Genomic DNA, 25303 nt, shown 5'->3' with positions numbered 1-25303 from the left:
AGGAATCGAAGTTTGTAAATATGAATGGATTTGTCAACATCAATTTGTCTTGTTTCTACAAATTCCGGCCGTTTAATTGAGTTAGTAACGCATAACTGTTACGTAATAATCATTACTTTTTATATATATATTGTATTAAAGAACATAAAAAAATCAAAGTTATGGATCTACCGACATCAATATGTTTATTTGATGTATAAATCAACCAACCAAAACTTGTTTGGTCACGAAAACACGACCTAGAGTTTCCTATATCATATATAGTAAGTTCTTGTGAAACGGTCTCACGAATCTTTATTTGTGAGATGTGTCAACCAGGGACGGATCCAGGAATAAAAGTTGGGAGGGGCTTGAAGTCAATATGATAAGTTATATATTATTAAAAAAAAATTTACATTATATCGTTACAACGAAGTTGTGCCCTACGAGATTTTAAAACATAAAATTCATCAATAATAGAATTTACATCAATATGTTTAGCTAAATCTCGTTCAATATAGAGTGTCAAACAATCGGCAAGAAAGTCATCCTCCATTTTATTGCGAAGTGCCGTATTCACATGCTTCATTGCTGAAAAAGCCCGCTCAGTAGTGGCAGTAGACACAGGTAATGTCAAAACAAGATGAATCAATCTAGTCAACATAACATAAACACTTGACCGTCCACTCTCGGTCAATTGCTGACACAACTCAACAAGTGTAGAAACCTTTAAATTCTGCATCACATCAAGTTTATAATGTATCAATTCATACTCCAAAGCAACAATTTCTTGATCTGTGAAATCTCCAGGATAAAACTTCTTCGCAAGCTTGCAAATATCATCACTGTTAAATGAGTCAAATGAATTTTTAGGATCTAAAGCTGTACTAAGAGAAAGAAGTTCCACCGATGACTCATTGAACCGAGTATTTAACTCCATCAAAATGAAATCTATTGCTGCATTAAAAACATCAAAGTGGTAATGATGTTCTATTGTAGTTTGCCGACAGGAACGTCCAATCTTATATAGACAATCAAGGTCAGGTACATCAATTTCATTTCTTGAGCAAAAAACTTTAACTTCCTGAAGAAATTCATTCCACCCACATTCTCTAAATTCTTGAAGGCAAGTTTTGGTAGTAGTGACAAATGTGATAGCAGTCAAAATGTCTTGAGATTTTCTTTGAAGAATTTGACAAAGAGTATCTGTTGTTCTCATAATTTTATGCATTAAGTGCAAAATAAACACAAATTCAAAGCTTGCCATGTTTCTGTAAATCTCCCGAACTTCAGCCTTAACTCTTCCATTTGGAGAATAATCACTGAGAACTTCAAAAACTTTGCAAGTTGCAGTGTACATACCTATCAAGCTTTTTACCGAATCATAGTGAGAACTCCAACGAGTAGCTCCTGCTCGTTGCAAATTACCAATCTGGTTTGCACCACTTCCAGAATCACGTTCTCCAATTGACAACATATACTCAATTTCATTTCTCTGTGCAGTATGTAATTCAGCAATGCGCTTAGTAGAAGAAGTGACAATATTAACAATATTGTCCAAATGAGAAAAGAATTCCCAAATAACACTAACATCCTTAGCTGCAGAAACCAATGTCAGTTGTAAACGATGTGCAAAACAGTGGACATAGTATGCATAGGGACAATCTTTGAGAAATAATGCTTGAAGTCCATTCCACGCTCCACGCATATTGCTAGCACCATCATATCCTTGGCCTCTGATTTTCTTAACATGGAGATCATGATGAACAAGAACATTTGATATCTCATTTTTCAAATTCATTGAGGTAGTGTCACTAACACTTTTGATGGCAAAAAATCTTTCTGTCAAAATCCCATGATTGTTCACAAACCTCAATATAATGGCCATTTGCTCTCGTTTAGATATATCTCGGGCTTCATCAACAAGAATACAGAAGTATTTATCTCCAACTTCTTCACGAACCATCTGTCGTACTCTATTGGCCATAATATGTAAAATCTCTTTCTGAATTTCTGGAGCGATATATTGGGCATTTTTTGGAGCATTCTCAAACACAACTTCATCAATTTCTATATTCATTTTTGCAAAAGCCTTCACCAATTCAAGAAAATTTCCACGATTAGATGAAGATAGAGATTCATCGTTACCTCTAAAAGCACAACCTTGAAGTGCTAGCCAACGAACAGCTACAATTGAGGTGCTCAAACGCAGATGATTTTTCTCTTTTTCCTCTTTAGATTGTGCATGCATCACTTTATCAATATGTTGTGAGGGCCTCATCAAATTTTCAGCCCTTCTCTCACACATAGTATGAGGTGAAGAAGCTGCAGAACCAATATGGGCAAGAAAAGCACATGTTTTTCCTTGGTTTACCCCTTTCCAATTGTCAAATCCTTCATTGACCAATGCCGAGATATTAGATGAATTAACATCATTCAGGAAAAGAAAACAATAGAAACAATATGCCTTATTTGTTGAACGCGAATACTCCAACCAATAAAATTTCTGAAACCATTTTTTCTGAAAACGACGATTCTGGCTTCCAAATTTTGTACCTGGATACTCCAACATATCTGGTTGATAAGGCCCCATATTTAGATATGAACGTCTTATCTCATCTCGTACATTAACATGATATTCACATATCTGTTTTCTTTTTCCTGGATCTCGTTCAATAAAAGTAGACGAAGACTGATGATCGTCTCTAGGAGAGGAACATGAAGGAATTTGGATATTGGGAAATAGAAGACTTTCACTGGATTGATGTTGCATTGTAAGGACCGTAGGAATTGAAGTATCTTCACTAGCTTGACGATCTCTCTTCTTAAAGAAAGAGGATATCAATGTTTTTCCTTTCTTTGCAGCAGATTGATATTCCATTTTGAAATAGTTCAATTTATAATCCTAAACAAGAATAAAATAATTATTAACCAAATAAACAAGTAATAGTCACTCAACAACAAACAATCAAGAAACCACAAATCACACACAGAGAAGCTATAAAAAACAAAATAAAAAATGTATAGCCGATTCTTACCTGGATTGTTGCCTTGCCGATGAGCAATTCGATTTCTTCGGGAGTCCGCAATTCTATTCTGTCGCTAAAGGGCTTGGGACTTGGGAGAGAAATTTTGTAGAATTGAGGTGGGGCGGATCAGAGGATAAATTTGGTCTCATCCTTGTAAATGGACGGGACTTGATTGGACTAAGACATTGATGTACGACGGTTTTTGAAGCGACGGTTTTTCAAAAAACAGTCGCTAATAGCGACTGTTATTAGCGACTATTTGAATAAACCGTCCCTAGTAGCGACGGTGCAATTAAAACCGTCGCCGATCCAGATCGGCGGCGGTTTTACTAAAACCGTCGCAAATATTAGCGACGGTTTTTGAAAATCCGTCGCTAAATTATTAAAAAAGTGGGCTGGGCTACAGCCCAGTACAGCCCTAGAATACATCCGTCTCTGGTGTCAACCCTACTGATATTCACAATAAAAAGTAATACTCTTAGCATAAAAAAGTAATACTTTTTCATGGATGACCCAAATAAGAGTTCTGTCTCACAAAATATAACACATGAGATCATCTCACGTAAGTTTTTGTCAATCATATAATAATAACTTTTCTTTGACGAACTTCTTCGCTTTTGGTTCTGTTAACAAAATTTAAAACAAAAATATCTTACCTAGCTCGAGATCCAGTTAAAATTGGGCTAATACCATATAGGAATAGTCTCGTCAAGAAATGAACAATTAACTTGAACGCAAGGTCGACCATTTGGAGTAACAAATGTAGACTTATGGTTGAATGGTAGTTGGTCACGGGACGCTTTCGAGTACCATCGTCTTCCTAGTGAAGGAGAGTAAACTTCATCTTCTTTTATTCTTATTTTCATTGGAGATTAGGAATAGATGGACTTTCTTTAGGACCTATTTTAATGACGGGATTCATCACGGAATTCAACGATTATGACGATGTACAAACAACAAAAAAAACCCAATAACAAAGACCATTTTATGACGAGCTAAAAATCTTGAAATATTATCTCTAACCCGACCCAATTATGAATTTTAGACATGGTTACTTAGATAGAGGGGGATTCACTGGGGTAAGAATTAAGGTTAAGCTCACACTCAGTAAAATAGTGTTCTAAGATCAAGTGGGCTTGCAGTTCAACTTCTTTTGTCTCTATTTGAAGACCCAATATAAGAGCCCGTGATTGAAACCACAGCTCACTGAAACTATAATAATGGGCCAACATAAGATGTGGCCGGTATACTTGACTTTATTTTTTTTTTTTCAACTCACGCAGACAGGGGGATTGAACACGGAGAACCGGTTAATCCGGCAGAGGATGAGACCATTGGGCTACAAGCCCGGTCTCGACTTTATTTTCAATATAAAAATGAAAACAAGAAACATGAATATATATTACAATAGCATAAAGTTTATAAGTTGGCTTCAATTCTATTTATTATATTACTAAGTAAATTTAATTTGTAATAACTAAATTTGATCTTTTAAACATATAAAAAATTTCTTCCAATGAATTATTATTCTTTCTTTAAATATTTAAAAAAACATAATAAAGTATCAATTCAAATTTAAATTTCATTGGAAAAATATTCTAATACAGTTATATTGTATATATTAAAAAATTATTATACATGATATCTTATGGATGAGTCCACTACCCCTGGCCCATCCCTGGCCTATCCTTAGCCCAAATGGAAGACAAGCCCATCAAGGACCTATGTATTCTCTTATAAATATCAGGTTCGAATGCTCAGTTAATATATTCATTATATTGTTTTCAGGTTCGAGTGCTCATGTTAAACTATTAAAACAATTTATTGTGATTTAATGTTTAAAAAGATGGATTTAATATTTGTTTGTGTTTGCTGTGTTTTATTTATACTTATTGTTTGATGTATTTAATTTTAATGATAATAATTTATGTAAACAAAGCTTAGAACAAAATATAGAACATTAAGTGGAGCAAAGAATTGGTTACTGATATCGACTGGGTGAATCGGGTTGAGTTTAGTGAGCAATTACATCGGGTCAGATAGATTTTGTCTCGAGCACACTTGAATTCGGATGAGAAGTACTCGGGTTGAAGATTTTGCACACTTAATAGAGCAAAGAACATTAGTGAGACACCAGAAGGTTTTCTGACGTAAGCACTCTGACAATCAAGTCGGTCAAGTGTTTATCCGAATGAGTATAATGACAAAGTATGTTCTTTTGTGTAATAATATAAAGTATGTTCTTTGTGTAATAATATCTGAATACATTAATGTCAAGCGAACCTGATATTTATAGGAGAAAATTTAATGATGACATTGTTTTCAGCGTCCAATTGCTACTCATGGCGAGATTGTTGCTCATGGCCTATTATTTGACGTTGCTAAATATGACAATTCTTACTACTTCTAGCCTAGTCACATTAATCATACGTGCGCTAAAAGACATGTCAATGATTATCTGACGTAACGTGAAGCACTGTCTACTAAGTATATTACCTGAGCTCACACTGCTCGAACTCAACTGAGAGACTGGCTCCTTTTGAGCGCTGAACAATTTGCTCAACTCCATGGCCCTTGCGATATCCAAGGATGCATATGGTGATACCCCGGGATGTCTCGGGTCATGGATAGTACCCGGGACAACCCTGGCCAGTGAGCCTGTCCATGGAAAGTGCCCGAGTCAGAAGCATGGAATGTCCCTGGGTCAATAAAGCGACAAAATGGGTTGACATCCGAGTCATAAGATTGCCCGGGATGAGGAAAGTAAGACTTGAAGAATTCATGGAGTGGACAGTCAGTCAATGGGCCGGGCCATAGAAGCACTCGGGACATTGTCTCCCCGGGACGTTATATGCCCGGGCTCTCTTAAGGAGTTCCGAGATGCATGTTACCCAGGCTGCTTCGATATCAGTGCCGCATTTAATACCGCCGATAAGTAGGGTGTGTGCCGCCGACCTATCTCTGACACCAGTGCAAGTGGTTGATAAAATTAAGTAGACTTGATGTGACTAGTATGCGATTTGACATGTCAGAACAATAGGGTATAATCAGCCGCCCTACTACAATTAATGCTCAAACACAAAAAACGAGGTCATCATTGCATCCTCTACTATAAATACCAGGTTCTTTACTTGAATTTATTTTCTCTATTCAGATATTGAATATACACATTGAGTGCTCTCATTTATTGCTTATTTACTCCCACTCTCCACACCAATCACACAACCAACACTTGGTTACATTGGTTTTCTTGCTTGAGTCCCTCACTGACTTAAGCATCGGAGTGGTCACGCCGGACACCCCTCCGACGTCCATTCACGTGGTTACTTTTTGTTCGCAGATCTCTCAAACCTAAGGAAAAAAGTTCAATCCAGACGCCCAACTCATATTTCCTTTAACAACTTGATCGCAAATCCGGCAGAGTACCCAACCCGACTTGTCCATTTGCCCGAGTTGCATCATATGGTATGACTTTTTTCTCTACTTCTTGGAACTCGAGCTAAAGATGAGGCGGATACCTCTGAGGTATTACTAATTAAATTTCTTGTACTTAATGTTTAAAATCATTTTATATTAAGTTGTTCAAACAAATTTCGTCTACATAAATTATTAAAAATTAAATGTATCAAGCAAAGCATTACGTATAAACAAAACACAATTATCGCAGACAAAACGTTTTATCAATATTTTTTTTGAAAAAAAATATATATCTTATACACGATAAATGATTAAAATAATTTATTGTTGATTTATTATTATATTTTTAAAAAAGATGTATTTAACACTTTGCTTGTGTTTATTGTATTTTATTTATATATATATATCATTTATAATATTTAATTTTTAATAATTTGTACAAACATAACTTATTAAACACAGAATTCCTTACGTTACATCCAGTGTATACGTAAATTTAAAAAACTTTGGACGTGTGTGGCTCAAAACAAAAGAAACAAAGAAAAAATCTGCATCATAAAATAATCGCGAAGGAAGTCCTATGGAAGATTCGGGCACAATGTCCAACACATGATTCAAGTTCAGGCCTGAATCCTGTGTTTCGGGCCCCTTTGTCTCCCATTTCTTCCACTCATTTCCAGCCAAGACATAGAAGAGTCACAAACGAGCACTAGTTTAGATTTTTAATATTACATCTTCTTGAAATCCATCATAAATTAGAGGCCAAGGTAGTAGTTTCTTATCAGAATCGAAGGACGAAATGGAAACCTTGATGGGCTCGTGTTGGAAGACTTTCCCACCCAAATTTGGGGAGAAAGATAGACTGATTTGGCGGCCAGGCGATGTGTCGCTGAGTAGAAAAGAAAACGGGTTTATTAGGAACCAAAAGCGTGATCCTCTTCTGGGCTTCTTTCATTGCAAGACTGCAGTTCGCCCTGTTTCGTCGGTTGCGCCAGAAAATCAGGTAATTCATGCTGGATGAGAAAGAGGTTTCCGTTTCTTTCGAGTGTCTTGTTCTTTATGAATGGCATGTGAAGTTTCATGGGCTCTTTTTTTTTTATTGTCAGTTGATTGATCATGTGATTAATTTACTTTACTGAATCCTAATTCAAGAATTCAATATATAGAAAGATTCGAAGGTTCAAGTTTTAAAGCCGACAGGGCAATGCGAGTCCAAGAATTTGGTTAAGATGTTGGGATTGAGAGAGTACTCTATTGGTTATTTATTTGTTTTACATTGAGTTCGAAGCTAGTATATGCACAAAAGCCAAGCATTGCGTGTTAAATGCATGTAACGATGGGGCAAAATTTAGTAGGCACCAACTTAATAACATGGAATCTTGATTGATGGCAAGCACTCACCGCAAATAAATTTACCAATGTTGCAGACGCTCGTTGAAAGTGAAGAAACTGATCAGATACAAGTTGCTGGTAATGTTTTTCCCAAGGGGTTTCTGTACTTATGCCTATTAATTACTCTGATTTCTTGTTGAAGCCTGGCTTCTTTTGCCATGCAGACCAGCCCAAAACAGCCCATGTCCAATTTAAATTAACTAAGGAATGTGCATTTGGTCAGCACTTTGTAATAGTAGGAGATGATCCATGCTTGGGGTTGTGGGATCCGTCCGATGGAGTGCGGTTTGATTGGTCAGATGGGCACATATGGACTGCAGAAATGGTAAGGAGAAAGAATCTACCTGCGATACGTGTGGAATTGTTTATAAATTTTTATTGACGATTAGGTTAATCACAGCAATGGCTATTGCACATTGATTTTGGTCATCAATTGAGTATTTAATTTCTCTTTCTTTGTGAGTTAACAGGATGTACCCTGTGGCAGAGTGATCAAGTACAAATTCGTATTGAAAGTAGATGATAATACTATTTCGTGGCAACCGGGGCCTGATAGAATTCTGGAAACGTGGGAGACGGAAAAGACTATAATTGTTTATGAAGATTGGGATCATCCCGAATTCCAGGAGATTGTAGAGGAGGAAGAATTCATAGCTGATCTAAATGATGAGAAGTCTTTGCTCAATTCAGAATTGTTCTCAGTTTCCGAAAATTTAAGCCAGACAACACAAGATGAAGGAAATGATGCGAAAAAGCAACTCGTTGGCACTGATGAGCATACGAGTCTTGATGATAAGGTGAAACAAGATTCAAATACGTGCATAAATTACTCGAAACATGAAAAAAGCTCAGTTTTAGAGCAAGAGGCTCCTGTTCTATTGCCGGGCTTGATTCCAATGTTGACAGATGAGACGGATGAAGAATCTCCGAATGAAGTGAAAGACAAGGAGGTAAATACTTAATAGAACTTGTAGAATTTTTGTTTCTTGCAACAATGGTTTGGCAGAGTGTAGAAAACAAAGCTTAAAGAAACCATTTTCCACTGAAATTGTGGATATATCCTTTGAAAGAATTGATTTGGTCACTTCCACATCTTAATTTTTCCGTACCACAACCCTATTAGCTGTTGAGTTGTGGTCCATATAAACACGATCTCTTCTATTCCGAAGTTGGTACCCTTTTGCATATCTCATTTGTTTATGCATTACTACTATCATTCAGCTCAAAGAAGAACACAACTCAGCCTCCTTGTGTTCTACAGAAACTGGTAAGTTGGTGATGGAGAACGAGAAAGGATTTCGTGGAAAAGAGCAGCTTGAATTCTTGGACTGTAGCATGCAATGGGGTAGAGGAATGGTTCAGAAATTTCTTGCTATTTTGGGATTCTAATTTTGCTATGGCTGTGTTTTCTACCAAAAACCAGCAATTTGAGGTGGACTTATTCCATTCTATGCTGTAAATAGTTTTAGATGACCATTTTTACCCAATGAATTTGTCAATTTGATTTCTGATTCCAATACCCAATGCTTAGAATGCACAATGTTTAGTCCGTGGGACGTTACAACATGAGAACATTTTATTAACCAAGCATACTGCACGAGCTTCGTGTCAATTTCCTGGTGTCAAGGGATCTGCCAGTAATCTTTACAAGAACAAACTCCATCTTTAAAATGATGAAACCGGCTTCGATCTCTGACAACAATCTCCCGATAAAAAAATCTTTGATATTAGATTTATTGCAAGGTGACAATCTGCACAAATCCTCAAGTTGTTCAAGATTCTAATTGGAGTCCCTGGTGGAGTATTAATTAACACAAATGCAATTGCAATCTTCTCGGTATGATACGACAGTGCTGTCTCGTTCTCTTCTTCTTCTTCTTCTATGTCAGCAAGAATATTTGATGTATGAGGTGCATAGCCTTCCAGTTTCAGTAACCTGGTCATCTCCAAAAGCATTGCAGAAATAACCTCGGTTTGAGGATGAGATCCATTCCCATGACGATTTCCTAACTCAACAAGACTAAAGCCAGGTACTTTACTTACACCTTCATTAAGCATTGTTGTTCTGACATTGTGAACCTCCGACCACCGTCTTTCTGATGCATAAAGGTTCGAAAGAAGCACGAAATCTCCACGGTGTTTAGGCTCCAATCTTTTGAGCTGATCTCTTGCAGCTTCCGCTGTTTCTAAATTCCCTTGTAATGCGCATGCACCTAGTACCGTTCTCCAGATTACAGCATCAGGTTCCACGGCATTTCGTGTATATATTTATAAGCTTGTTTCACTAATCCTGCCCGGCCGAGTAAATCAACCATACAACCATAATGTTCAATTTTTGGAACAATTCCAAATTTGTTTTTCATCCTCTCAAAGTCAGCAAATCCCTCATCTACCATCCCGCAATTGCTACAGGCATGTTATACTCCAACGAAAGTAATCTCACTAGGAAGAAACCCACGCATCTCCATTTCCTTGAAAATCTAACAAGTGCTTCATTACCAAATCCATTGACAGCCAATCTAACAATCGACGACGTCCACGACACCACGATTCAGCTGGCGGCGGCGCGTTGGATCACTGAGAACAAGGAGGTGAGTGGGACAAAACCCTCGCTTTGAAAGGTTTGAGGAAAAAAAAAACTTGCTAGAATAGTCTTTTAGTAAAAACTAAAAATTATAAAACTCCCAACCTTTTTAAAATTTTAAGGAACCAAAATCATTTTCCAACGAATTAATGAACAAGACAAGCCACCGCATTAGTATTTTTCCAATCCCCAAACTGCATAGTTCCATACTGGACTAAATCAATTGATCAAAAGTCGGCAAATATCACCTTTAATAGTCTCAATACACTTCTGAAACAAATAGATAAATAAATTATCATGTCTGATTTCTCAGGAAATACAAGTTTTCTCATGAATATTACATTAAATTCCCCCCTGTTCACTCCACTCGACCTGATTTCTCGGCCCGCCGCTAATTCTACCGATTCTTTGAGGCGGCCAGACAACATGATGATCCGTTCACAAATCAAACCGAGAGGAATCTGCCAATGACAGCATTTCTGAGTCAAGAAAGTTGCAAGTAAACACTAGTTTTTAACGACTTCATCATTTGTTTAACCGAAATTTTGTAATACTGAATAGCCTATCGATTCCCGTTCATTGTTCAAAATGTGAAAATCTAAAAAAGATTAAAAACGAAGAACGAATAGTTTAAAACCACCAACATATATACAAATACAAGTTCATCGTTATCATTAGAAATAATAATCACGGCTTGATATTTGGAATTGGCCCCCTCCGATCCATCACGTAAAAGCAAGCCCCCGTGACAATGTAACACAGCACAAGTACCAGTCCCTTCAAGTAATGAGACGTTCCATCCTGCAGTATTATTCAAATTCTTGCGCATCTTAGCATGCAGAAATATTTCATCAATACTAATAGTAATAGAAGGAATTCGAACATATCGAATTCCGGGTATCTGAATCGATCACTCGACCTGCAAGGTGAATGCTGTGACAAGTATCGATAGAGCAAGACAGCTAGTTTCCAGAGGATTGAGATCGAGGTCCATGTCCACACCCATTATCCACGACATGAGTACACTCAATGGTATCTACAAACATTTCGACAACGGAAAAGCAATATTCAATCGATCAAATATTTAATCGGAGAAAACTCTGAGATCCCAGAACTATTACCACGAACATGGCGATTTGAGTAGCTGAACCTACAGCAAGGCCTATAGATATATCCTGCATCATCTCCCAGATTATATGATAAATGCTTTAACATTTCCACATGAATTGCATTATTTGAAAAATAGCTGACCAATTTGTTTCTGAAAGCAAAAATGATGGCTCCAGCATGTTCTGCTGCATTTCCAACTATTGGCAGTAAGATCACACTTATGAAGCTCACAGACAACCCCCACGCATCCGAAGCAACCTGTTCATCATCAACAATTCCTTCAATGGTACCGAAATGCGTCTATTGTAGGTGGGTTGCTGATACATATAGGGCAAGAGAGCCTTGGCCTCCTCGCACAAAACAAGAAAACCCGACTTTTATGTGTAATTTTTTGAAATTTCAAGTTTTACTTATTTCTTCCATTGAGACCTCTGTTTCTTCATTTCACCCATCCCTTTAAGTTAATCTTTGGTTAGATAAACGTCAGTTGAGTGTAAATGTTCTTACTTCGATAGAGGCAACGATGTATTCGGACAAGGGAGCAATGATTCCGGTCATCAGAGCTAGCCAGAAACATGCACTCCAGAACCCAATCACGGGGCCCGGTTTCTCATTTGCTATCAAGTCGACATCGTCATCTTCACCCTGCTTATCACACACAAGAGTTTGTAGATTTACAAGTATATCTATTTCTTGATTCTCAAACCTATCGAACACTCACCTGATCTCCATCTTCGAATAGTTGTCGATGGGTCCATAACTGGAAAAAAAGATAAACAATGTACCCGACAAGCATCACAACGCAGCTCGCCCTCGACAACTGCAGCTTGCCTGCTGCTATCAACTCCGTGGGAGTTCCTGACAGATTTAGCATAAGAGGCAGTAAGTGACACAGCAATCCCAACAACAGCAGCACGGAGTTCACGCCCGTTTGTCCCTATCACGATTGCAATATATTTACATAAGAAAGAAACCGATGTTGAGAATTGAATCTAAAGGTTGCAATTAGTATGCATATCTTGAATTCACTTATTTACCGTGTCGAATTTTTGTTCTTTCGACGGGTTAGCAATTCCACCACAAAAGAGAGAAGTCCCGAGGACGAGCAGAAGATTAGACAGTATGGAACCCAATAGAGAGTACTTCACCACATCTACTTTGTGATGAATAAGAGCAACAATGGATATTATGAGCTCGGTCACATTTCCACATGTTGCATTTAGAAGCCCACCCACTGCAGTGGCAAACGACCCAACTCTTTTCAACAAATAATTATTCTTTAATCTATTCATTTATTTATAAATCAGTATACTATTTAAGGTATCAATCAGAAGAATCTACCAACCTGTCGGATTTGTGTAGAAAGCGATTTGTCTGCAGTTTATCCATTAATGATCAGATTAAGGAATCCATGCTTAATATTCGATATTCATAAAAATTATAAATACGTACTCTGTCAGAAAGCTGAGTCTCTCGGCTAGCGGAGTGAGTCCAATTAGGCTCAACGCGAACACCCACGCCTGTTCATATATTGTAACAACAAAAATTACATTAATGTAACAAGAAAATACTGGAAGAAAACTTCTCCAACATTGTATATGCCGGTACACATATTGTTACTAAAAAAATGTTTCAAAAAATTCTTCCCAGAAAGTATTACCTTCCATTGATTTAACCAAACAAATCAAAGAAAAAGAGAGCATTTTAATTTAAGTCGTTACATGATTGAGCATGCATATTATATTGCTTGCATGCAATGCAAGAGCACTCACTCTTCCGTAATTACGCTGCTCAGCAACAATGGCGATCGGTAAAGCCGAGAACAGAATCGACAACTTCGTCCCAAGAAGAACCTCTTGAATATTCGCCCAGAACATTCTCAGCAGCCCGACCCCAACTCCCGAAACAAGCATCGGATCCGATCTCTTCAGTGGCGAAGCGGAATTGTATCTGCTCAAATCTTCCATAAGCCATGATTCTGCTGATGCCGCTTCCATCTTTAATTAATCCTTTACGAATAGATATGAAAATTTAAACAAAAATACCCAGAATGGGAGGGTTAAGGTGGCAATAGAAGCACGTAAAACTAAAGACTACGGGGCAACACGTAGCCTGGGAGGGTTCTTTGTTGGCATGTGGGCAAGAAGCTAGTAATCTGAGAAAAATAAAAGTTGGGTATTTCGCTGTGAATTAATGCTTCGATTTTCCACGAAGGTTAAAGGGTTTTGTTCTGTTACGAGAATCAATCCAACTGGCGCGCGGGGGTGGAGGAATACACATGGCTTTGTCCCATTAAATTTCTTTTTACAGTTAGTATTCCCCGTTGTTCGTGGTTTTTACCCAGTATTCAACTTAAATTTTGGTCAATACCTAGTATTATTAAAGAGTAGGCGACGTTCTCATGAATCTTTATCTGTGATACGGAAACTCTACCGATATTCGCAATAAAAAGTAATACTTTTAGCATAAAAAGTAATGGTTTTTCATGGATGATCCAAATAAGAGATCCGTCTCACAAAATACGATCCATAAAACCGTCTCACATGAGTTTTTTACATTATTAAACACATGAAAATCATCTCTTTTGTAGTTGATATGGTTTGGGCCTCATTTTATTATTGCAAAGACATTTTAAAAGTAATCAACTCTTTTCTCCCTAAATCACGCATAGACTTTTCTTTATACTAATCTAATATATTGAATATAAAGTTAACCTTCATATATTGCACAAGTCACGTGTCAATATAATATTATATATCTCTCTTCTTAGGATTTATGTGTGATATTTTCACAAATTTATATTTATGATCATATTTACAAAAAAAATAAATAAATTTCGACGTAAAATTTTATGGATAGAATTGAATTAAATATCGGTCTCACAAATAAAACGACCTCAGGAATAATTTAGCTATGCCCATTATGATGTATAACATAGTTTGTACAGTAAGATTCCCAATTCTTGTAAAATAATTGAAAGAAAAAATTAATAGTCCAGTTGGACTTGTGGCGGAAAACGTTGATTTGTATGATAATTGAAAAGACAGGTAACTCATTCACGAAGAATTTGACATAGTGGATGGTGGTTTGGCAGATGTTATTTAATATTTGTAGTGTATTCGTCTATTCAGCATATGATACCTGTGTGTGAAATGATAAATCACGGTCAATTTTTTATGTAATATGTATATAATATATAAGGTCCATCCAAACTCGAGATTCGTCCTGGACCCACCATTGGATCCATTGACTCAGATCCGCTCCATCCCGTAACCCATTTGATCGAGTTTTAACTCGGCTCACTCGTGTATTTTTTCACGGCCGTGGTAGAAGCACGTAAGTGCGGGGAAGCACCTAGGCATCCGTTGATCGTGTCTGACTGCGTTATTTGTAAGAGTTTCGAGTTTTCATCGTCTTTGTCACCAAAAAGTGTGCATTGATCACATTTTCAAGATTTGTGACTTAAATATCAATATATTTGAGTGAATTAACACAATGAGAGACAACATAATATTAATTTTGAGATCAAACAAAAAAAAAAATATTTGTAATCATTTGAACTTCTTCTTCTTTTTTCTCAAAAGGGAGTTTGTTTCATTTTTTGGTTTTTGAACTTGTGATTTGTAAGTGCTACTATCACAAGTTAAAAGTCGTTGTTATCTTAAAAGAGAGTTTTTTGTATCCCATAAACACCACGTTGCAAATATACTGAAGATGTTATTGGAGAATCTACATCAACAATCATTTTGTTGAAATCAAGTACCTAGTCAATTTTTTATAATAATAAACAAAAAAAAAAAAAAACAAAGACTTGTTATATTTGTCAATGTGAGCACGTCTCAACAATATACTAAAATCATTCAAAATAAAAAATATAGCCCCATTATTTTGGTTTTTTATAATAAAATTTTTGTGCAGCGGTCTCACGTATCAATTTTGTGAGACATACATTTTATTTGAGTCACTCATAAAAATATATTACTTTTTATATAAAAAAAATATGACTTGTTATCGTAAACATGAGCAGATTTGGTCGGTTTCACGTTTCACAAATAAAGATTCATGAAACCATATAACAATAAACTTATTATATTTTTATTTATTATTTTCAATGATTTAATTTTTTTTATTCTTTCAATTCAACCAATATTTCACCTTTTGTAATAAGCTTCGTATGTTGTACATCAAATTCCCGTCGTTTGTCATGTTATTATATTTTCCCCACTTGGAATTTGGAAAGAGCAACGTTGGATAATGAATTAGGCATACAGCCAATACCCCCTATTTCCATGTGAACAATTATTGAACAAAAAAACGAGTGATATTTATCATCAAAATTTTAAAGTAAATATAATATATAGACAATAATTTTCCATGTGATATTTTTAATTCCATCATTTTCATATAATTATATCTCTATTTTAAATTTTATTTTTATATAGGTCGATCTTCTTAAATTTTTGTTTTTATTTTAATTTTGATCATTTTATCAATCAATTCAGACCCTTACTACGTTAATATATATATATATATATATATATATATATATATATAATTTTAGTAACTTTTTACAAGAATTGTCGAGAAATGCTGACATATATTATATTATCTCAACACTTTAATAAACTAAAATTGTGAATTAATCGAATTAATCGGTAAGATAGCCAAAAATAAAATCGAAATAATAAGGTGTGACTCGTTTAATTCATGACAAAAAATAAGAGATCCGTCTCACGGGTCGTATTTTGTGAGACGGATCTCTTATTTGGATCATCCACAAAAAATTATTACTTTTTATACTAAAAATATTACTTTTTATTGTGAATATAAGTATTTTTTATACTAAAAATTCGTAAAACCCTATCACAATATACCTACTCTTAATTCATATTATTGTTTTTTCAACAACAAAATACAAAAAAATAAAAAAAATGCAGCGATATTTGCAAGAGGGGGGAAAAAAGAATAAGAAATTCCAAAAGAACCCTTACAAATTGTAGACAACCACCACGAGGTCCACCTACTCCTTACCCCGTGGCTGTTGCTTTTATTTATCAGCATCAGCTCTTGCACACACACAGCCCACGCGAAGACCAAGGGGAGACGAAGATGGTGGGTCCGAATAGGCCGCAGTTCGTGTTGTTCGGATCTTCCATCGTGCAGATGTGCTACAACGTCGGGGGCTGGGGTGCTATGCTTGCCGATCTTTACGCGCGCAAGGTAATCTCATCTTCGTCCTGCTCTTTTCCGCGTGCAATTCATCGACGAGTTCCTTCTTCCTTCTGCTGCTTTGTTGTGTTGGAATCTAGCGTCTTTCGAATGCTGTTTAGTTTATAAGTATATTGAATGTTCGGAGAATATTCGGTAAAAGTTTTTTTTAGATGGCTTCTGGTCTCTGCATCTTATTGTTTTGCGAGTTTAGATATATCACTCATCTCCGGTCATGCTAATTAGATCTTCTAGATTTGAGCAGATAAAAGGTTTAAATGATTGCGCTATCCTTTTTGTCCCTAATAATATTATTCTACTTCAAACAAATTTTGAATTATGTGCTAAACTTTGAAGGCGGATATACTACTACGTGGATACTCTGGCTGGAATTCAAGGATGGCTCTTCAAATCCTTGATCAAGTTTTCCTGAAGGTAAGTGTTTGATACCGAATCATGCTCGTGTGGCATGAGTATGTTAGATTCTTCGTTTCACTGTATAATCGAAGTTTTTTTCGTCTTATTCTTTGAATTCAGGATGCTGCTGTTCAGCCTTCACTTGTTATATTATATTTTGGTGGTAATGATGCAACAAATCCTCATCCAAGTGGCTTAGGTGGTCATGTACCTCTTGCCGAATATGTCGAAAACATGAAAAGGATGATTGTCCATATCAAGGTCCGTTGCATTTTTATCATGCCTTGTACTTTTTTTTCACTATGTTGATGCTGCTGCCTGCTGTGAAGGAATGACCATATCTGAGTTCTATATGGTTTTTTCGTAAGTTAGAGGGAATTGCTCTAAAATGGATTACATAAACTTGTTTTCTGTCATTTTGTTCTTGGGGAAGTACATATGTCTACCCTGTGCACTGAGAGACAATGTTCTCAACCAAATCCAGGGTCTTTCTGATAAAACAAGGATAATATGTCTTAGCTCTCCTCCGGTGAATGAGGCAAAAATTAGTGAAATTTTTGGGTAAGCCAGATTTGGATAAATTTTCGTTACTACTAGTTTTCTACCCGCTACGAAGTTTTTTCATCTTGCTAATTCTAATCTTGATTATCCCTTGTAAACAGGGCTGCATTTGATGATCAAGCTCGTACGAACGAAGGTTTATGTAAGTATAATAAGGCTTTGATAGAGTTATGCGAAGAAATGGATGTTAAGGCTATCGATCTGTTTACTGCAATTCAGGGAAAAGATGATTGGGCAGAATCTTGCTTTATGTGAGTAAACTTTTGATTCTTTTCTTCTTGTTTCCTAATTATCCGTTAAACAGCTTGAACCAACTCTGGAATGGAAAAGGAACAAAGGGAATAATGCATTTATCCACAATAATGATTCTTGCTGTGTGCTAATGTTAAGGATCTATAAAAAATTTGACCCCTGTCTGTCAGTGCTCTTCCATTCTTGAATAAGAAACTCACGGTTTTATATAATTGCAGAGACGGAATCCACTTGTCTTCTGATGGGTCCAAAGTTGTATTGGAGGAGATACTCAAGGTCTTGAAAAGAGTCGATTGGGAACCGAGTCTATATTGGTTGGCAATGACGCCTGAATTTTCAGAGGATTCACCGTATTACGTTGTAGGTCCGGATGGCAAGAACACATTCAATGTTTCTGGTCATATCTGTACCTGGCAAAGGCAGTGGCTCAACATTGAGTAGTTGAAAGAACTCGGGCTGTCGTATTCACCCGACTTCTTGCTGTATAACTTGTCATTTCTTTCTAGTATCGTCCCGTGAGTGTGTTATCTTGAAATTTTAGTTGTATTCTTTACAGGTGGTTTTGTTTGACCAACTGAATATTTCCATTTCAGACCAATATTGTTCGTTACTAAATTTTTTGAGGTTCTGCTTGGGTTGAATGATTTGATTAAGGAATTTAAAGAATGGATGAAAATGACTCCATAAATTAAGTTTTTGAAATCAATTATCATGACTAAAAAAATCATCCAAACATATGGGTACATTTGGATTAAGAATTTGAATCGCTCTCGTACATTGTGGACGTCCTTAAAACTTTAAACCAATAGGAGAGTGTGTTTTCTTAATGTTTTAGTGACATGTCACAAAAACAGTGCAATTAAAACCCAAACTTAAATAAAAAAAAATAAACTATCAATGAAAGCTTGACAACAATTGAAATTGAAATTATATTAAAAGTTGCAACTTTAAAAAATAAATAGAAGTACCAGACCCACGCTTCAGGAAGTAAAGATGCTAAATTGCAAAGAGGTCCCCAACAAGCATTTTTGTCATCACTGATTCTAATGTTACACCAATGATAATTCTCAAACCAATCCTTCACAGTACAGATAAATACATGAATTGATGGTTCACAACTCAATTAAAAAGATATAACTTCATACACAGGAGAATGAAAGGCAATGACGCTGTACCCGGAGCAGCACACTACAAACATACGAATACAAATTCCACTGTCCCAGTGTACATTCGTTCTTGATGGTGTTAGTCTTCTACTCCAGGCAAGGAAGCCGCACAAAACCGGACCACAAATATCCGAGATTGAAATCACTCGATAAGCAATAAATCAAGAAATACAGAAGATTCATGCGTTGAAATTTGGTCATAACACCATGTTCATGTGGAAAGCTGGAACCTGCCACTCGGCTTTTTTCTTCTCCATCCCTAGAAAGCAGGTTATCACACATTTGAGCTTAGACTTCACATGAATAAAGAAAAAGGTAATAGGGATAGAGCGGGTTATGAAAACTTACAAAAGCTGCATAATATACAAATGTCAGCCCTGCTAGAATAATAAATGCAATTTGAAACACATTGTACCTGCAGCAGCAAATGAATTTTTAATACCATGAAATTTAAAGCACAAAAACTTACAAGAGCGTAAGATGCTAACTAACTTGTACAAATATTTGATTCCCCGAAGGGATTGCAGGGTATGACCGAATATTTCTTGAGCTGCTGTAGCCTGTGCATAATATGCGAATGCAGTAGCACAGAACTGAATCACACTGCAGTCCAGCGATTGCCGTAGAAGTTCACAATAAGCACAAGTGAAAGATAATACAAAATGCACCATCAGTAGATAATGATTAGTTGAAGCAGAGGTTACAGAGTTGCATTCAATGAATCCCTTGATAAAATGAGGGTTCTCATAATTTGGTTCATTGCAGCTTCTACAATAGTGTTAGTAACTTGGACATCTTAAAGAGTGGGGACTACTAAAACTTGGATCTTTTGATTAATGGATCTTTTAATGCTGTACAAAAAAGAAAATCACTGACTTAACCATGTATCAAGTGACAAGAAATTGCTTAAAAGTAATGGTGTGAACTGTGCCATGTGACTGTATTTTGATCCAAAGAGACGATATGATGCTGCCTTTGGCCGAGTTCTTAAAAAATTCAATAAAAAATTTCAAGATTGGCACGTGAAGGTGGGATGCCAATGATAAGGCATTCATTACCTGATTGAACAAAGAAGAATAAGACCCACATTAAAAAGAAACGAATTCATAAGTGTAGCTCCCCACCTGCAAATATCGGTACTAATGTCAAAACAATAATCATTAAAACAAAAATCAAGACCACAAATAAGTGATAACAAAGAATGTAAAAGAAAGGAAAGAAAATTGACACCGCTAATACATACTTCATAGGATGGATCGTAATGAAAACCAATTTCATGCCAAGCATCATTTCCCCGGCAATCACAGCCACAAGGAGATAGAAGCAGAAGAATGCAAATGCTACAGTACCCAGCAGACCTAAAAGTAGAAGCAGATGCCATTCCAATCAAATGTGTAAAATTTGAAGGAAGATCAAGACAAATGACAAACAAAAGTTTTTTGGTTACCCCAAATGTCATCCAACTTGATGAACACCTCATTAAGAAAAGAAGAAAGAGGGGGGTCAATCAGCAAATATATCACAATATGCGCAACCCAAGCCACTGAAACGATTAACCTGTACAAGGCAACATTACTTGTTCAATATATTAAAAGCTCAACTAAGCAAACGCATCAAAACATTGGGAGAGAACCAAAAATAAATAAATAAAGCTATCTGAATGAGTCAATGCAAGCTGCAGCAATGGAAATTCAACACACCATCCAACAATAATATCTTCCTCCCAGAAACTCCATGCAATCTGCATTTGAACACATAACCACCCTTCCCCAATTCTATTGCCCACAGCAAGGACAAATAGACTTCCACATGAATAAAACCAGCCATCAATTTATTTAATATTCAATCAGCGATATTTTTATTACCAATATATGATCCACAGCCCATGAGTATCAGTTTCGCATGGATAATCAAAAATGGAAATTCAAGAACGCAACAGAAATGTCACAAAAAAGGACATACCCTATAACTCCAAACACCAGTTTCGCGAGGTAACCAAGCACGGTCATAGCCCAAGATGCCTCAGCCTGAATAGATTAGACACCTTCATTAAGTTATTTTTTGGTATTACCTTCATTTTCTGTTCTTTTAATAATTTCACTTCAGGAAGGAAGGTGTAATTTATCTGTTTCATTTAATCACCTTTTCTCCTTGAGGGTACATTTCTTCCAAAGATTTCACGTCCTCCTCCAAAAGTAGTAGTTCCTGTGTAGTTATTGGATAGTTAAAATATGAAAATCACTTTTTCGAATTAAAATAAAGAAACTGTAGCTTGAAAGAATGTAAATGGATCGCGACCCCAAAAACCCGTCCTCAGACACAGACAAAAGATTACAAGAACAGGAAAAAGACAAACACTACACACAACCTTTTCAACACTTTTCACATTTTTGCGCCATTTTCTACCCTTGCTGCCACTTCTTTCTTCCTGGTGAAGAGCATCAGCTGCTTTTTTCAATTCTCTTGCTTTTTTCCCCAGTTCAGTTGCTTCCTACAGATCATGAGATATAAGCCTCTTATGAAAATTGTACGCGTTACTGAAACTTCTGAATAATGAATTTTTTCCAAGGTCAATGCGGAAAAGAATGAAGTCCATTAGACACATGAGTACCTTGATATACTGCGAACGTGTGATAACAGCCTTTGGGCGGTGGATAAATGAGAATATCATTCCCAGTGGAAGGCAGGCAATGCCAACACCACCAAAGATCTGGGATTCCAGCACATCAAAACTTGAAATCATGTATCGAATATTGAAGTGATGTACAAAGATATTATTTTTCCTTTTTATCAGACCTCAGCAATTTTTTTTTTTGTAAAAAGTGGTCAAAGATACTAAAGCATGCTAAAGATAACATCACATAGTTTGCACAAGTAAATACAACAGGAAGTCATGGGATTCAGAGATTTGTTACATCTAAGGACCTTTTTTCAGAAGAAATTTTGTAGCTGATCTTACAGTGAAAAGGACAGATCCAACAATTGTGGCTAGCGCAACTACATATTCTGGGAAGGTAGCGTGCATGGTCCATGTTGTCTCAGATGAAGCATTGGCAGAATATGCAGAACACTGAGAGAAGAAAAAAGGATTATTGAAAGAATCAAGAAGTGAAACTGACGAGAAATTAGATTGATTGATGTGTTCCCTGACCTGTCTTTGCCCACTTCCAACACATTGTTGTCCACTGGAGAAGGTCAATGACTGTGAGAAAGGTTCAGTGGATGAGGATAGGTGCCTAACTGTGAAATCCACCTTCCCCAAAAGGCCTAGGACAAACAAAAAGAATGTGAACAAAAACAGGGTCCTAACGGTATTTGAAGGGTCCATATTTCCAAAAAACCCTTCCCACTTCCAAGTTCATCCATTGCCGATTTTAATTTCGTTGCCTAAGCAAAATAACCTGTTCATTCTTAATCTGCAAAAATCCTAACTTACAGAACACATTCCCTCCCCAATTTCACGTGTCAGGCAAATATTTGAACAGTGTTTTGTTTGATGAAAATGAAATAATATCCAGCACATATAACCGCCACTAAACTACTTAATATAAAACAAGCAGGCAGAGATTTTGATATGCACGATGTACAGGAAATTTTGCACAAATAATGAAATAAATCCTCGATGATCTATTTGCAATGTATTAATTCGTCCAGTCACTCAGTAACTAATAAAATTGGAACTGAAGGGTTTACATTTCTGATACAAGTACGTCGCAAGCAAGATGGAAGAGATTAATGCAAATAGTGGTTAGATATGAAATAATGTACTTCTATCCATTTAGTGAATGAACAATTAACATGCAGTTACAAGAATTAGTTACATGGAGTTAGTAGAATAAAAGGATGGAATGAGAGTCAAAAGTGTATTATTGAACTTGCAGATTAAACAAAGCTTCTCTCTTCAATTTTCTCTCTCTTATTCTTGATCTATTTACTTAGGAGACCAGCAATCTCGAATTCGCTATCGTATCATTTGGTGCTCTGGTTCCAAATCGTGCTCTTGTTTCTTCGATTCATTCGCCAGTACAATTGTTCTTTGTTAATTCTTTGAATTCTGGCATTGTTCAACAATGGTGGAAGGGCTAGGTTAGAAGAAATTTTGACCAAACTCACTACGCTGCAAGAGAATCAAGCGACCATGATCAAACTCAATACGCTTCAAGAGAATCAAACGACCACGAGAAACAAAACACTAGTATTGAAGCCCTAACCAATTCAAAGAAAGATTTTGCATGGATGCAAAAGTGGGACAATACAACAGACAGAATCAAAATCTTGCTGCTGAAAATCAGTCGCAATCGCCGATCAATTTTGATTTTTTACAACCATGGTACAAGAATTTTCAAGCAAACGACAATCAATTTAGCTCCATGAATCTTGAGGGGCCGTGCTGCTTTGGGGAAAATTTGTATGCTTGGAAATCAAGAAGCGAGAGCGTAAAATCAGTGGCAACCACCAACACTCAAGATCATCCCCTTTCCCTCAAATTGAACATGGAATTGGTCCACCAAACAGCAAGGGATATAAAGGAGATGTTGAAAGATTGTTTCAAAAAGGAAATGGAACCTGAAATGAAGGAGGCTTCAGCGTGGATTCCAGGAACCCAACCCAAGTGCAGAATCACATCCACACTGCTCATTCTAACAAAGAGTATTTGGAGCAGAAAATAGAAGGGAACACAAATATGTTCCATGTGTCCATTGGATTGTGAGCTGAAAGGGAGGGATTTTGCAGCGAAACATTCAATTTCCAGTGCATTTTCGAAAGCAAAATCCAAACCTAAGGTGGTCACTGTCGATCCAAAAGAAGAAGCCGGACAAGAAGGGTGGTTGTCCTACCATATAATTAATTCAATGATATAGTGGTTGTAGAGTGGTGAAATAAAAGGAAGACGATGAAAGTGGTTTCTCTGTTGAAGCGGTGAAAGCACTGGATGGGCTCGATGGTTCAAACTAAGGCAAATTTTCTACACTCGTAGTCGTGGCTTCCGCTTTTACACCACTTCACGTTGAGTACAAGGTGCTTCTTGACCGGGTGGCTAGTGATACGCCAAAGGGTAAGCGAGCCACGCGAGTAGCAAGTTTTTCAAGAAGATTAGCTGATTATATCATCAATGTTAGATACAAATAAATGTATTTTTAATCATATAGTGAATAGACAATTAAAATTCAGTTACAAAAATTGGTTACAGGAAGTTAGTAGAAAAAAAAGGGTGAATAAGACTCGATGTGTATTATTAAACTTGCAGATTAAAACAAAGTTTCTCTAGAGATCTCAAATTCGCTATCATATCAGTTTCCCAATATGAGTTGATTAGTATGCAACTTCCTTAACTCAAAGCTCATTTACCATGCACCTTCAAACCCATAAAATCACAAAAGAGCAAGAAACTGCCAATAACATACCGTACAAAATTCCAAGAGCGAGTGCACAGACAATAGCTGTCACAATCACCCACAGCAGTGCACTTTTCATCCTCTTCCACACACTCCTGAAGAAAAGAACACGAATGTCACAACAATTTAGGACCAAATTCACATATAAAATCAACAGATCAAATTTAAAACCACGAATCGAAAAACTCTAACTTGTCCTGATCTCCTTCGTAGTAGAACATAGCGAAGGGGATAACGAAGAAAACAAGGATAGCGTCCACAATATAAACAGCGAGCCACAAATCCTTCATCGGTAGAGTGAGATTGCAAGCGCCGTTGTAAATCGCGTGGCGACAGGCCTGACGATTAGCCACGTCAGCTGGAAGCATGAGAATTGAGATTGCGGCGACTGAGAGCCCCAAAACGACGACAAATTTGGGGAAATATGCTTGGTTAACATCATCAGGGTGCTGATAATTAACCAGGAGGTACAAGTTGAACACAAAAACCAATACACAAACAACAATCGCCACAATCACCAGGGCCAGATTGAAATCCCCCATTTCTGGTGGGATATGAACAATGAGGCCTCTTCTCGATATCCGTGACCGATTAGCCTTCTATTAGGGTTTTGGATTTGGGACTTCACAGAAATTATTCAAATTTCCCACAAGTTTCTTCAAAATTTCGCTTGGAAGAAAGTGACAAAGGCGACTCGCTCCGATGATTATGCTTAACGGGTGAAGGTGGGGTCGTCGAACATGATGAGTTTGACGTAATATAAGAAAGTACTGTTGTAGCCCTATAAGACAG

The 25303-nt window shown here is 36.7% G+C and overlaps 5 protein-coding genes and 1 pseudogene across 5 annotated transcripts; 2 read left to right on the top strand and 4 right to left on the bottom strand.

Moving 5' to 3' along the window:
* Nucleotides 1–351: 351 nt before the first annotated feature.
* On the bottom strand, nt 352–3192 carry LOC142547983 (uncharacterized). Its single transcript, XM_075656357.1, has 2 exons — nt 3018–3192; nt 352–2884 (listed from the first exon to the last, which is right to left on the bottom strand). Exon 2 carries the CDS (start codon nt 2858–2860, stop codon nt 392–394), a length of 2469 nt encoding a protein of 822 aa, XP_075512472.1. The 5' UTR covers nt 2861–2884; nt 3018–3192; the 3' UTR covers nt 352–391.
* Nucleotides 3193–6953: 3761 nt separating this feature from the next.
* On the top strand, nt 6954–9336 carry LOC142548593 (uncharacterized). The gene is made up of 5 exons (XM_075656992.1): nt 6954–7428; nt 7853–7895; nt 7982–8142; nt 8288–8767; nt 9039–9336. Exons 1-5 carry the CDS (start codon nt 7225–7227, stop codon nt 9204–9206), a joined length of 1056 nt encoding a protein of 351 aa, XP_075513107.1. The 5' UTR covers nt 6954–7224; the 3' UTR covers nt 9207–9336.
* Nucleotides 9337–9439: 103 nt separating this feature from the next.
* Nucleotides 9440–10368, bottom strand: LOC142548354 (pentatricopeptide repeat-containing protein At4g21065-like; annotated as a pseudogene).
* Nucleotides 10369–10649: 281 nt separating this feature from the next.
* Nucleotides 10650–13749, bottom strand: LOC142547982 (vacuolar cation/proton exchanger 3-like). The gene is made up of 10 exons (XM_075656356.1): nt 13284–13749; nt 12964–13031; nt 12857–12885; nt 12549–12745; nt 12233–12448; nt 12019–12156; nt 11653–11769; nt 11523–11576; nt 11321–11437; nt 10650–11202 (listed from the first exon to the last, which is right to left on the bottom strand). Exons 1-10 carry the CDS (start codon nt 13506–13508, stop codon nt 11089–11091), a joined length of 1275 nt encoding a protein of 424 aa, XP_075512471.1. The 5' UTR covers nt 13509–13749; the 3' UTR covers nt 10650–11088.
* A 2767-nt stretch (nt 13750–16516) lies between these two features.
* LOC142548592 (GDSL esterase/lipase CPRD49-like) lies at nt 16517–18547 on the top strand. The gene is made up of 6 exons (XM_075656991.1): nt 16517–16731; nt 17077–17154; nt 17257–17397; nt 17621–17697; nt 17799–17948; nt 18168–18547. Exons 1-6 carry the CDS (start codon nt 16621–16623, stop codon nt 18388–18390), a joined length of 780 nt encoding a protein of 259 aa, XP_075513106.1. The 5' UTR covers nt 16517–16620; the 3' UTR covers nt 18391–18547.
* A 416-nt stretch (nt 18548–18963) lies between these two features.
* Nucleotides 18964–25256, bottom strand: LOC142548591 (LIMR family protein At5g01460-like). Its single transcript, XM_075656990.1, has 14 exons — nt 24704–25256; nt 24521–24606; nt 22267–22382; nt 22075–22185; nt 21727–21825; nt 21484–21606; nt 21258–21320; nt 21078–21142; nt 20563–20672; nt 20359–20473; nt 20174–20239; nt 19608–19718; nt 19464–19530; nt 18964–19374 (listed from the first exon to the last, which is right to left on the bottom strand). Exons 1-14 carry the CDS (start codon nt 25051–25053, stop codon nt 19327–19329), a joined length of 1530 nt encoding a protein of 509 aa, XP_075513105.1. The 5' UTR covers nt 25054–25256; the 3' UTR covers nt 18964–19326.
* Nucleotides 25257–25303: the final 47 nt, after the last annotated feature.

Source organism: Primulina tabacum, chromosome 6 (assembly GCF_025594145.1).
Source record: "Primulina tabacum isolate GXHZ01 chromosome 6, ASM2559414v2, whole genome shotgun sequence".
Lineage (NCBI taxonomy): Eukaryota > Viridiplantae > Streptophyta > Magnoliopsida > Lamiales > Gesneriaceae > Primulina > Primulina tabacum.
Note: the sequence above shows the minus strand (reverse complement) of the source record. Positions and strands in the feature narration are given on the sequence as shown.